Source organism: Mercenaria mercenaria, chromosome 5, assembly GCF_021730395.1.
Source record: "Mercenaria mercenaria strain notata chromosome 5, MADL_Memer_1, whole genome shotgun sequence".
Lineage (NCBI taxonomy): Eukaryota > Metazoa > Mollusca > Bivalvia > Venerida > Veneridae > Mercenaria > Mercenaria mercenaria.
In genome coordinates this window covers 70,508,363-70,523,507 of record NC_069365.1, presented here as the reverse complement: position 1 = coordinate 70,523,507, position 15,145 = coordinate 70,508,363, and the positions used below count along the sequence as shown (strand labels likewise).

Genomic DNA, 15,145 nt, shown 5'->3' with positions numbered 1-15,145 from the left:
AGTTGATACACTCGAAATTATATATGTTTTCAACATTACGTAGTGAACGGAGCTACTGTAAGCTTTGCATATTAATATACTTTAAATAGTAATTCATTTGAAATTATATTACCGCTTATGTTAAGAAAATTTGGTAACAGTTGGTGGAACAGTGATATATATAGTAAAGTCTCTGGTTCGTTATGCGTTTTTTCCCACTTTTGCCATATACATTACATACTTTTATATTTAATAGAAAGTATCTGTATAGAATTATCCATCCTTATGCTGAGTTTCAGATGAAGCTGGATTTGTAACTCAGTCGAGTATTGTGTCCCAGACATACTGTCAGAAAAGTATCGATTTAATCTACTTGTTCTTACAGCTGGATCAAATGCAAAATGTAGTGTCCGTGCCGCTGTAGTGTCCGTGACGCAATAACATTTTGTAATATGTTTCCAGTCATTGGTCTGGTTTAATAACATACTCTTCTGAATGCTGTCTTATTTTATTCATCACTGTTTTAACCACTCTTAACTTCATGTTACACAGATGCCTTAATCCTTCGAGCATATAACAAACATCCTATTGAAAATAAACTGTAAAGGTCCATCTGAAATTAAAAGTATTGGGAAAAAGCTATAATGTTCAAATGCTAAGCTCCAAATATAAGAATTTTCACCTGAAATTTCTTTGAGAAAGGGGATTTTGCTTTCATTTTATCCCAGGAAGAAATATTGCTAGCATCACGGACACTACAAATTGGTCAATCAGAAGTATAAATGTGGTGCATCACATTTAGTCAGTAACTGAACCTCTGGCTCCCTTTATAAGATTGGAAACGCTGGCATTGCAGTATAGAATATTGCTATAAATGTTTTAGAAGTTGTTTAGGTGACCTGACAGCTAAGTTAATAAAAAACCAAGCTGAATTGTATTCAGATGTCTTACATTCAAGTCTCGTTTTTACTGGTTGTTTTCCTCAGCATATGCCATTTCTGGGCCATGATTGTTTATTATGCTTCGAGATTTATTTTGTTCTCTTTCCAGTAGGTAGTACAATTTTATATATAGCCGATGTGTATTTCACATTATAAAACTTCATTAAAAACTCAAGAACGTGTGCAAGACGACAGGCTCATCAGAATAATATCTTTAATGCACTCTACATTTGATCATTGCATACAAACATCTATTTTGTATTGTTCATGACAAAATAGCTAAATGTCGTAAAAAAGATAAATGTTATAGTATCCGTGACAGGAATTATTGTAAATCAGTTTGAAAATTAGGCATTGTCCTGTTTATGTTGTTTAAACTGTTGCACATTCACATCACAAATTTCCATAACAAAGGTAGAGTAAGGTTACATGTGACAAACAAACTGTTGATTCCGATTTGAGTTGTTGACAGAGAATTAGTTAAAACATTTTTCTTATTTTGTCCCAGATGTAATAGAAAAAATGTCATTTTATTTTAATTAGATACTTTTCTGTGACAGAATTAATGTAAGTTAATATTTTAGAAAGAAATGCCCCCAAAAATGCATTAGAATACTTGTGATGATGTGTATTGTAACCACTGTCGAGGTTACATGTAATTTCAAAACAAAACAAAAAAGATATTTAATTATTATCTGTTAAGGATTACTCTGTATTCTGAAGTAAATAATGCACACTTATTGGCATTTTAGTGCCATTTTGATACAAACATTTTAATTCAGTGTATGCTTTACTGTTTTATTTTGTTTATAAACAAATATGATAGAATATATCTTTTTTTTTGCTGAAAGCATCATCACTATGATGCACAATTAAGGGTTTCTGCTTTAATGTTACAATTATAAACATACTTTGATAGAAATAGTCAGCAAAATGCAATCATTTGTATTTAAAAAATATGTAGTGTCCGTGACAAATGATGATGTAATTTCTCTGTGACTGTATACAATATTCCTCTTGTGACTTTCTGGCGAAGCTGCATGACTGGTATCCTGTAAACGCAGAATGAATGACTTGAAAAACACTGCAGTATGACATCCTGCGAAACAGAGAATACATAAATCAGTTATTTCCTTGACTTTATTCGCTAATATTAAACCGCCACTTTCATGGTGTTCTATTGGGAATGAATAGACACCTCTGTCACTGCGAAGGATCAAAGATATTCTAAAATGACATTTCTTTGATAACGTATATGCTAATAACGTGATCTCCATTTTGATTGAAACTTTATTAATATTTATGAGAATAATGTTCTAGTTCACTTTTCTATGAAAATGACAATGAGTGTAAAAGGATGATAAAATCAGGTCTTGCATGCCCATTTTTTAACAACATCTTATATATTTCTGAGCAGAATGGCGACAGAAGTCAATAATCAGTATCATTGGATATTTCTATTTAGGATATGTCATGTTTTTTCACGTTGAATGGCAGACAGAGATTAAGTGGATAGGAATGATTTACATGGAAACGGATTCGTTGTGACTTTTAATATCATATATTATATGATTTAGAGTGGCTGCTTGACATTGAATATTAAATCATGAAATAAAGTTTAATAGTTACTTCGTATTACAGTATACGTTTGCAGCGTTAATTCACAAAATGATATTGGCGTATAAAAAAACAGACCGAAAATAAAAAAATATAGTAACAAGAAAGCGCGTCACAATCCAGTGACACTGTTTTTGGAAAGATAGCAAACGGACCCCGGGCAATAGTTTTGACCACTGACCGGCAAACCAGTCAATAATTGTAAAATGTAACATGCCGATCAGTGGTTGCGTTTGATCATCACTTTCTCGTAACGCGTTTTATTTAATAAATTTCTAATAAACTCTATATTGGACCAAATAAAGACATAATGATTTTCAAGGACATGCTAGTAAAAAGCGTCTTCGTAAACGATAACTAAGAAACATATTTGAGTTATGTCACTTCAAACACAACATTCTGTGCCAGGTTGAAACACAAAATATTAAGATTTAATATGTCAGTTTCCTCCTTAAAAATGATTAATACTTGCACATACATGTGGCAGTTTGTATGTTTATTGCTATCACCAAATCATTGTTAAATCTACAAGAACTCTCTTTCAGTTCATGCATGCATTTTTTTCAAAGACTATATATAGCTCTATGCACCAAATATTTAGTTTAACAAGAATAGCTCATGATATCATAACTTATATAGGGGAGTTTTGTAAAGTAAAAAAAAAAAGAAACGAAATTGCAATTTCATTTCGAATCAAATTTAAACGAAAATCGCATCGCAAAAGTTACAAAAATTTCCAAGCGATCCAAATGTCTTCCAAAAGGATGTTATATTTGTCATTAAGATTCACGTTTGTTTGTTGTTTTTTTAAGTACTAATATCTAAAACTAATAAGTATTTGCTTCTTTCCTGTCAGACAATGACGATAGCAGGTATATTAAAGACAGCAAGATTACTACGCTTACTTCGTGTGATAAAGCGCATTGAACAATTTGCAGAGTATGGTGCTGCCGTACTACTTTTGTTAATGGTTACGTTCTCTCTGGTAGGACACTGGCTAGCTTGTGTGTTTTATGCCATTGCGTACTGGGAGCGACCTCACTTGGAGAACGCCATAGGCAAGTAATTATCATATATAATTATTTTTTTCCGCTGGCCTATAACATCTTCGTTTTGTTTAAATGAATTAAAACATGGTTCTACTATATATTTTTTCTCAAGTATTATCTAGTTTTATGCAGATGTGCCTTTTAAAGCTTTCATGAATATTTATCAGATATATTATTATTGATTATTGCATAAATTTAAGTAAGATGTTCATATTCAAATATCAAAAGTCTAATACGCAGTAGAGTAATAATTGTCCTTTATAAACTGTAGAGTGTTTTAAATGTATCATACATTTATGTCATATTCTCAAAATCGCTCACTTTTTGGTAGTCTTCTTTCTCGAAGAATGAGAATAATACATTTAGAATTTAAGGTAGTAGGACCCGTTATTATAATCGGCCAAATTTGTATATCTTCGTATGCGATTTCGGCATTCCTTTATCAAAGATACTCCATTTACGTTAGTTTGTTTTTGGCTGTGTTTATGGCGTCACACCGACATAATTATAGGTCACATGGCACTTGCTATAGAATACACTTTTTTCTGTTTTAATTTTAATGCGTAAATGCTTTCTACAATTCATTTTCTGAGATGAAATGTAACTTGGATACCATGCCTTTTGAACTGTAGTTTATACTGTAAGGAGTCCGCTAGTAAATAAATATTTCATTATGTATAAGTTTCATATTCTGCCATTCAATAAGCATGTAAAGAGGCGAATTCTTTTTCAAAATGAGCGTTTCTATCGAAATATTGAAAGGCAAAATGTCTTTTAACCCTTAGCCTGCTGGCGGCAAGAGATTCTGCCTTTGCGACCAGTGCAGATCAAGAGGCTGATCATGGTCTGCACTATTCGCCATTCAGTCAGTATCTTTTTGGTAAGCACCCCTTTTAACAGTTAATGGTACTGTCCAAACTGAAAGATGGACAAGTTCATTATATCAATTTAGCAGGGAAAGAGCTAAACGTTAGCGCGACGTCTTCTTCCTATAAATTTATATAGTTCCAAGTGCTTTACCTCTTTACTCGTTTTATTCTAGGATGGTTAGATACTGTAGCCACAAGTATCAACGAGCCTTACGTCGCCAACGTTACAGACAGTGGACCCAGCATAAAGACGTATTACATCACAGCATTATATTTTACGTTTACGTCGCTGACGTCAATAGGATTCGGAAACGTGTCACCAAATACTAACGCCGAAAAAATATTCTCAATATTTGCTATGTTGCTTGGTTGTAAGTAGCATTCGATTTATTGTTATTGAATGGACCTAAATTAATTAATAAAACCTCGGAATGTTTCTTAGATATTGAATATGGCTACACGTTACTGAATAAAACCAGAAATGTAGATTAGATAATGAATAAACCAGGAAAGGAGATTATTTGCTGCATAAAACCGGGAAAGCATAAATCATGCTCCCCTCCAGATTATACCTATTAGCAGATACAAAACAACTTATACGTTATAAACGTAATAAGGGTACTAACGTTGTAAATATGCGTAACGTGGTAAGCTTTCTAGTTATTCAACTAGTAGTAGTAAAAGAAATATGCGGCGTGTCTGATAAGATGATCTGAAGTATGCTCCGCAGTTTTCATGATCTCAGCTGCTTAAATAATGTAAAATGTCATATTCAGATGGATAGATTATGGACATTTTGTGATTCGTGGAGTGGGAATTACAATTTTTTGGACGGAGTTTATATGTTTGTCTATATATTTTTACAGCACTGCTGAGTGCTGCAATCTTTGGTAACGTCTCTTCTATAATGATGCGAGTGTATCAGGGCACGGATGAGTACCACGAGAAAATGCAGAGTATTAAAGAGTTCATTAACTTCCATCATCTTCCAAAGAATCTTGCAAATCGATTACAAGAGTCCTTCCAACACACCTGGTCATACACTAATGGAATTGACATGAACACGGTACAGTATACAAAGACTTTTCATGAACCTATTGCGTTTAGTACCAATTCTAACTGAAGGCTGTGCCCCGTAATGACAATCGGCAATTTCCGTTGGATTACGTAAACTTCATGTGTGATTTCGGCATAACTCTGTCATGATAGGAAATTGTTTTTTAGGTTTAAGGATAATAATCGTCGGAGTATGAACATGCAAACCGTCTCATGTCATGCAGAATGTATCTTAACAGTGCAAAGTTTGATAAAAGTTGTTTTTTTTTTCTCACGATTTTGCGAAAATATGGGCAAATTAGAATCTATTTACTTTGGAACTCTTTCGACTACATCATGGTAGCACATTTCCGACCGAACTGCTGACTTAATTCCTTCACGCTGAAATCGCATCGGAATATGCATCTTCAAACGGAAAATACCAAATAACAATTTGATTATTCATCGAATCTCCGAATTTACTTAATGTTTTCAACTTTAATTTCATTTCTGTTGCATGTCTTATGAAATATCAATTGCATTAAAATCCCCAATGTTGGATTTCATAAAAATCGAGTTTTGTTTTTTCCATTGATCGAACGTATAAACGATGTGTTTTCAGATAAGTAACACAAGATGTAGTATTCGACACAAATGGTAACACTTTAAGCGGTGTTCGACATCAATAGGTAACACTATAAGCAATGTTCTACATAAATTGATAACACTTGAAGCAGTACTTGACATAAATCGGTAACACTACAACACAATATGCGACATAAATGGGGGAAACACTATAAGTGGTGTTCGACATAAATGGGTAACACTATAAGCAGTGTTCGACAGGAATATGTAACACTATAAACAGTTTTTCAATAAATTGTTAATATTAAAAACAGTATACAACAAAAATGTGCAAAGCTATAAGCAGTGTTCGACATAAGTGGGTAACACTATAAGCAGTATTCGACATAAACGGGTAACTATAAGCAGTATTCTACAAAAATTTGTAACACTATAAGCAATATTCGACATAAACGGGTAACAATATAAACTGTTATCGACATAATAAAATTATAGGGAGCACTCTGTTTATATTTTATTGCACGTTACACTTTCCAAAATGCACAAATGCTTGCCGTTTTGTCCAATGCTTTCTTTTGACCTCTTTGGATTTATTCAACCCAATATCTAACGTACATAGAGGAAATTTATCTAAGATCTTATTAATTATATGTGACAGAAAAATGGTTTAACCAAAATTGTTTATCTGCGTGTGGCTAGCAGGAAAGATACGTTTTCCTAGATAGTATCCCGAAAAAGGACAGAGCTATTATGACATCCATTCTCATGCTATTTCATTCGGCTAAATTGGTTTGTACGTTACTTAAGCAGTTTATCCTTTGATCTATTATCTGTGCTAATATTATTAAATCTTGGTTTGTCATATATTCATATTGCGGCAATCAGATATGACAAAAGTTGCGGCAATCAGATATGACAAGAACAATAAATGGATTTTATCAAATGTTGTTATATAATAGCATTGTAAAAGTTTTGATTTAATTACTCCATTAACATTCATAAACGGTAGTTATTTTTATTATCATATGGTGCTGACAAAGGTTTAAAATAGGGCCAATGTAAAACTATTCTCTCATAAAACAAATTCACATGAATAATATTGCTCGAACTTGATAATATTCGCTCGGTTTGAAGATTGATCCGCAGAAATTTTAGACCAAATACGTAATTCTAAACGAATTGACCGACGCATTAACTAATAGACCAAAAACTTAATTTCAAAATAAATTGATCTACGCATAAACTTTTAGACCAAGGATGCAATTCAAAAAGAATTGACCGATGCAGTAACTTATAGACCAAAGACCTAATTCAAAATAAATTGATATACACAGTAAATTATTAACTAAATACGTAATTCAAAACGTATTGATCTACGGAGTAACTTATAGACCAAAGACATAATTAAAAAACGAATTGATCTACACAGGAACTCATCGACCAAAGCCGTTATTCAAAACGAAAATGCAACCACTTCGAGGACTGCTACAAGTCAATGTCTTTCTGCAACATCAGTCAGGTTGTTCAGTTCCATTGTGAACAAAATGGTTCGGTTTTATGTTAATTGAAACAGGAAATGGCTTACAAAATGTATTTAACTGTGGAAGATATTTTTCTCAGCTTTAAATTTATATTTGGATAGAATAAATTTCTGAATTCCCCGCTAATTGTGAAATAGCAATTTTCTGTCATGTCCGAGGGATGCCGAAGTAGAATACTTAAATATATATACATAACCACACAGAAAGTGCCGACTGTCAGAAATGCCTCAAGTCAAGCTTAATAAAGTGTTAAAATTTGGTTGAACAATCGCATCAAATGTCTCGTGCTTTTATACTTAATTAACATATAGAATAATTCTTAGTTCGTGTTCGGCATTAGTTTCTGTAAATGTTTGTTCAGGTTTATCTTTCTTGCTTTGTCTTGTTTGTTTATGCAATGTGTCTGCTGAATAATTATGTACTAAGCCTTTCGTTATCTATGAACAAGATTTATTATATGTATTGCTCTTTTACCAGTAATTTTATCCAATTTATACATAGACTTAACAATAAAATGATTCCAATAAAATGTACTTTATTAAGCACACACGTTTGTAGTCTAATGCATGTTCATCAAATATTATTTGATCTTGGTGAAAATAGTATTGTTTCAAAATGTTTTACCATAATGTATATTGGTTCGTGGCAGGACATTTATGTATTTACTTTGTTCGGTTTAAAGCCATACCGACGCAGTTTAGGTCATATATGTGACTTGATCGTGGAGGAAGACCCCAGGTGCTCCTCAAGACATTGATGCAGGCATGGGCTAGCACATGTGTAGAACCACCGATTATCCGTTAGCCAGCTAAAGGGTTTCGTCAGATGAAGAATCGTACACCCTTAAAGAGGTCTGGAACTAGCATTGGTGAGGGGTGAGTGATGAGTGGTGAGTGGTTCGAAATCAACGACCTTAATCGCTCGGCTAAGGAGGCCCCGCCGGACAGAACATTAGGACTAGTCTCAGAAAAAAAATCTAGATTAATGACAAATATCAATTTTGAGATCTGAATACTGCGTGTTCAAATCATTTTGTATCGATCAAATAAAAGCGTTACCCTCATCTCTTTGAATGTGTTTATTGTATATTATAAGATAGTATTTTCTTCTTTGCCCAGCATATCTATATCATTCTGATGAAGATTTATGTGTTATGTGCGTGAAATTAGAATGATACAAACATGTGTTGTAGGTTTTAAAGAGTTTCCCTGAGTGCCTACAAGCGGATATATGCCTTCATTTGAACAGAAACCTGCTGAATAATTGTCCAGCCTTCCAGAAGGCATCTACAGGTATGTCAGTATTATTTTTGATAAATTGCGCTCAATTTTAATGATGGAAAGTTTCCTTAACAGTACGATTATTTATTTCAAACATTATTTAGCAAGCCATGAAGTGCCTTTATTGTTGGGTGTAACGTCACTACAACAAAGTTATAGGTCATATAAAGTTTCCTTCATTTAATTGCGGAGAAAGACTCCAGTTGTCCCCTCGAGCAGTATTTCAGGCATGGGTGGACATCTTGGTAGAACCACAGACCATCAAAAAGTCAGTTAGATGGCTTTTTCATATAAAAGAGTTCTACTCCCAAACGAGCTTTCGAACCTTTAGCGGTGAATTGCAAGTGATTTGGAGTCAGCGACCGTAGCCAAAAAATCAAAATTTGAGTAGCTGTTAATTGCATTTATTAATCTTAATGAACTTATTTACTTTGTTACATAATTATGAACCGGTTAGCTTTAATATATTTAACAATAACAAATGAAATCGAATACCACTGAAAATAAAATATTTTCTTTTTAGGATGCCTTCGTGCCTTATCTATACAGTTTAAAACAACACATGCGCCCCCTGGCGACACATTGATACATCCGGGTGATATACTGACCGCACTCTATTTTATTGCACGCGGTTCCTTGGAGATTGTGACAGAAGATAATGTAATGGCGATACTAGGTAAGTTTAAATGCTTGATTTAAATTTAAATGTTCTTTCACGTAATATTCAAATAAATTAGTCAATATGAACCAGAACGTTTGGACAAATCAAGAAATTAGATTTCATTAGAATTCCCCCTTCTTCCCTCCATCATTTTTGTCAGATATTCGACGATGCATCATCTTTCGGTGTTATGAATATATCAATTAACTGTGAAATTGACATTCAATTTTTAAAAGCTATACTTATCACACAGTAAGCCAGAAATATCTTTACAAAAATATATTCGCCATTGGCGGGGATTTAATGTATTGAAAATGTTGAATTTCAGTGTGGATATAGCAGTATAACAATACAGTTATTTTTTCATACTGTGCATGCTTTCTTGGAATGTCCTCTTTAACCATGTGAAGTTTCAGTAAAATATCTAAAATTGTCAGTCTCCCGCGCGTTGTTTACATAAGAAATACATTATATGACGCTTTACAGAAGAGTTCGAATAATCCTGTGCAGTTTTAAATTAATAATGCATTTCTTACACTGTTCAGTAGATATATCAGCGAAAAGACGGCATTTTGTGAGTCATCTTCACGGCATTTATTACTATTAGTTTAATCAAGCGGTGGAAATCAATCCGCAAGTACATTCCAGAGTTTACAGAGATAGACGAGCTCACCATAACCGTCGACTACACTATACATAAATAGTACTTTTAAAAGTTCTAAGATTCATGTCATTAAAACCCTATCATCAATCTGGTACATGTGCCTACAGTAATCTTTTGTGCTTCACTGATAAACGTCATTAGAGACAATATCAGCTGTATCTAGTACGTAATATTCTGTTTAAATGTAACGAAACTTTGTGTGAAACAGTATATTTATTACCGACAATTAAAAGTATGCATGTACTAGTTTTCATTTCTGTCCAATCCAGCTGCTTTTGTTGTTCGAAGAGCTGTAAATTTACAATTTTTGTGGTTCTTTAAGTAGGTCAAAAGCTGGCTTAGACAGCTACGCCGAAAAAAATCAAACCGTTTAACAGTTAGGTTAAACTTGCATTCAGTCATATTGTATATTGATTTGATAGATTAATTGTGGCGTACACTAAGGCGGGGTGTGGTGCTATGATAGAATAAGACAATTGGTAGAATGGACATTTGATCGAATACGACAAGTGATAGAATGGACATTTGATAGAAATAATTGGTATTAGTGTCCAATTTCGTCGAAAACCTTTCGAAAACTTGCCGAAATTACCTGTTAAACATAAAAGGCAAAGAATGAGTTATAACAAAAGTACGAAGAGAATAGACTGTCTTAAAAGTTTGATTTATTATCAATATAAATACATAAGTGAATCGAACTTGTCAAAGGAGGTTAGGTAGGGGTGGGGCCGAGGGATAGGGTGTTGGTGTCGGGGTGTAGTTTGTGAGAAGCTCTGGTTCTTCTGAAAGAATTAATGCACAACGGCGTACCTTGAATCTTACAACATACATTTTTTATTTCATTTCAGGTAAAGATGATATATTTGGCGGTGATCTCAATGACTTGGAATGCTCGGGAAAATCATTCTACTTTGTACGTGCCCTTAGTTACTGTGATATTAACAAGATAGAGTTACACGTACTGAAAGAAACTCTGCATACATACCCAGAATTTTCAAAAGAATTCATGGATAAAATACAAGTGACATTTAATCTTAAACGGGTAAGTATAAAATTGTAACTATCAAATCCATCATAGTTATGACATAATCTCAAATTCAAAATTGTTCCAAACTTTAAAGAAATGAACAGGGCTTGTTTTACATTCTGAAATAAACAAGATATCTCAGATATTTCAAACGTATCAAGTCATTCAGTCGTTTTTATCGCTATCATAGATATTTTGTTCAAAAGGCATTTTTATGCCCCCGAAGGGAGGCATATAGTTTTTGAACCGTCTGTCTGTCGGTCTGTCGGTCTGTCAGTCTGTCGGTCTGTCCGCATTTTTCGTGTCCGGTCCATATCTTTGTCATCGATGGATGGATTTTCAAATAACTTGGCATGAATGTGTACCACAGTAAGACGACGTGTCGCGCGCAAGACCCAGGTCCGTAGCTCAAAGGTCAAGGTCACACTTAGACATTAAAGGTTATTGCATTGATGGGCGTTTCCGGTCCATATCTTTGTCATCGATGGATGGATTTTCAAATAACTTGGCATGAATGTGTACCACAGTAAGACGACGTGTCGCGCGCAAGACCCAGGTCCGTACCTCAAAGGTCAAGGTCACACTTAGACATTAAGGGATAGTGCATTGATGGGTGTGTCCGGTCCATATCTTTGTCATCGATGGATGGATTTTTAAATAACTTGGCATGAATGTGTACCACAGTAAGACGACGTGTCGCGCGCAAGACCCAGGTCCGTATCTCAAAGGTCAAGGTCACACTTAGACATTAAGGGATAGTGCATTGATGGGCGTTTCCGGTCCATATCTTTGTCATCGATGGATGGATTTTCAAATAACTTGGCATGAATGTGTACCACAGTAAGACGACGTGTCATGCGCAAGACCCAGGTCCGTAGCTCAAAGGTCAAGGTCACACTTAGATGTTAAAGGTCTTTTTTCATGATAGTGCATTGATGGGCGTGTCCGGTCCATATCTTTGTCATTCATGCATGGATTTTAAAATAACTACGCATAAATGTGTGACACAGTAAGACGACGTGTCGCGCGCAAGACCCAGCTCCGTAGGTCAAAGGTCCTAAACTCGAACATCGGCCATAACTATTCATTTAAAGTGCCATCGGGGGCATGTGTCATCCTATGGAGACAGCTCTTGTTTTTAACTGTTTTGATATGTTGTACTTGACCTTTTCTAGACATAATTTTTGTCCATAATTTGACACAATAAATTCATTTACGTCTAAAAGTGAAACTACTTTTTGATTTTGCATACAACAGAGGCCGAATGCACCGCCTCGGTAGCCTAGTGATAGAGCGTCCGCTTTGAGTGCGGGAGGTCGTGGGTTCAATCCCCGGCCTCGTCATACCAAAGACGTAAAAAATGGTACTAGTAGCTCCCTCGCTTGGCGCTCAGCATTAAGAGGATAGTGCTAGGACTGGTCAGCCCGGTGTCAGTATAATGTGGCTGGGTTGGGTATCATGCCACGTGTCTACGGCATGATATTCCAGTGAGGCAACACTATAAAGTTGGGCATTGTGCTCACTGCTACATGTAGACACCGTCGTTTATATGACTGAAAAATTGTTGAAAAAGACGTTAAACCCGAACACACACACACGCGCGCGCGCACACACACACATATATTTTGAGTTTGGGGTTTTCAATCAAGTCTTTATTTTATTCTCGTAACACTGCTCATCCAAGGCTGTAAACCCGTACTTGGACGTATGTTGTTATATTGTGAATATTTTTAGACCATAGAACACATTTAATGTACACGTATAAAGTCAGAGTTTTTCTATGGCCACTGCTAGGGGCGTAATTAAATCATTTAGCAAAAAAACCAATGCCTTCCAGTTGTTTTTTGTCTAATTTATCACTGTTCAATGTTCAGATGCGTAGGAATTGAACCACAAGGGCGTTAGCCTGAGTGGTTAAATACTGAAGCATCCAAACGATGAACCGTGGTAAATTAACCTTTAGCCTGTGTCAGGATACTGATTATATGACCCAGGGAAGTGCCTACGCCTTTAGTATCTTGAACAATGGTTTGGGTCCAATCGCTAAGGTGACTATGTCTTAGACTAGCTGACAAACGATGTAGATTGTCCTTTGTTAAAACGTAGAGCTGGTGAGACCAAATATCTCAAATATAGAATTTTCCTCTGGCTACCTTGCCTAAATGATTCGTGTACCAATGATTCGTAAATGATTTCTTATTATGAGCTAGACAATTTCAGGAATCAGGCAAATCACTAAATGTTTCAAACTAACAATCTTCAATTAAAAATGATTAGCTCAAACTCCTATAGGCTGGAGACTCTATACTTGACTGGTCTTTTTGTTGAAGTTCCCGTCAGACAATGTCTTTGAATCAACAACATACGAGTCCTATCGCATAGATGCTCGGCCTCTGTCCTCTCAAACTCTATAAGATTGCCCTGACTCCTGGATGCTCAGCGCCTATATGCTATCATATGTAGCATTCAACTATCATATAGGTATTATCCCCGATGCCTTGGCTGTACTTCGCCAATAATGCTGAACCGTCTATAAGCTGGAACTCTCCTACTATCTCAGTAGATTACCAAACTCTGGGTCTCTGTCTCAGCTTCCCGATGCTCAGCCTATATATGCTATCGTATATAGCATTCAACTACCCTTAAGGTAAAACTCCTATGCGCTGGCCCTATAGCTCGAAACCTTATTGAAATTCTGCAACTCTTCTTTAGTCTATAAACTTCCAAAATCTTCTTTTTAATAATTTATCCGCCCTGACAGGGTTACTGCAATAGTCTCCCTATCAAGGTACTGGGATAAATTATTAGTTGAATCCTCGATGTGTCTTCTTCAACCGCTGGATACCGAATGAGCTCTCTGTCATCCATCTACCTATTTATACCCCAGCAGACGTGCTATTTTTAGAACTTGTTTCTGATTGGTCCAAATTTAAACATAACGTTCTACAACGAGTACTTGCTCTATCAAGTATCTGGTTCCCTTTAACCTTTGTATATGATATAATGTGCGAAGCTGGGACCCAGCTATCCACATAATGAACCCAAATCAACCATAAATGACCCAAATTCTATTATTAACAGCAATTCAACAATAATTATAGCAATGATAGCATGGAAAAGGGAGTCAAGCACTATCTGTGCTTATGTGTTACGTTATCAATACATCAAACATACAAATTATTCTGACAATAGCCCCCTTCTCAAGAAAATACTTTTAGTTTTTCAAACACTTAAGGAATAATTTGTGTACAAAACAAAATCTCCTTTTCTTTTTACTATTTCTCGATTTTTACAAATCATGTATCACTGCTATTATTAACATACATTCACTAATATACTGATTAAGTCAGTATCAAAGATCAAACATCTCTAAAAGACTCAAAATAAAGTATATGATTTCAAGAATATCATACAACGTTCATCTGACCTTTATATTTCTATTATCATGAATGATATTCATTTGTTTCTCTGATCGTAAGAGTATTTGTCATCTTTTCTGTCGACATGATAATTGTTATCGCGAAAACCTCCTTTTGCATGATAGCTCCTGTCAGACCTACGGATAAACCCTTTACCGAGATCATCTCTCATGTCATTTTGTCCCCATGACTTCTCATGCTCAGATTTATTTGGGCCATGGTCTTTATAACCCCTGTCATCTCGCCTGTTAATATTTCTATCCATACGCTTTCTGATATCACAGCGTGGTCCTCTATTTATGTACTTAATAGATGACCTCCCATGATATCGGTTGAATCCTTGATCATCAAAATTGCGAGACTCTGGTCTGTCATCAGATTGTCTCCAGTTTCTTTCTGTTCTATCATGATGCCTGTATTCTTGCAAACCATGTCTACCGTAACTGCTCTTTGATGACAGGTCAGTCTTATCTTTCTG

At 35.1% G+C, this 15,145-nt stretch overlaps 1 protein-coding gene across 1 annotated transcript in view; it reads left to right on the top strand.

The window, feature by feature from the left end:
* LOC123557568 (potassium voltage-gated channel subfamily H member 7-like) overlaps positions 1 to 15,145 on the top strand; it is a 34,584-nt gene that overhangs the window by 7,840 nt on the left and 11,599 nt on the right. The window contains exons 4-9 of the mRNA XM_045349095.2: positions 3,394 to 3,595; positions 4,629 to 4,826; positions 5,322 to 5,521; positions 8,809 to 8,908; positions 9,420 to 9,572; positions 11,070 to 11,263. Coding sequence (XP_045205030.1) covers positions 3,394 to 3,595; positions 4,629 to 4,826; positions 5,322 to 5,521; positions 8,809 to 8,908; positions 9,420 to 9,572; positions 11,070 to 11,263 — 1,047 coding nt within the window. The remainder of the gene's footprint in view (positions 1 to 3,393; positions 3,596 to 4,628; positions 4,827 to 5,321; positions 5,522 to 8,808; positions 8,909 to 9,419; positions 9,573 to 11,069; positions 11,264 to 15,145) is intronic.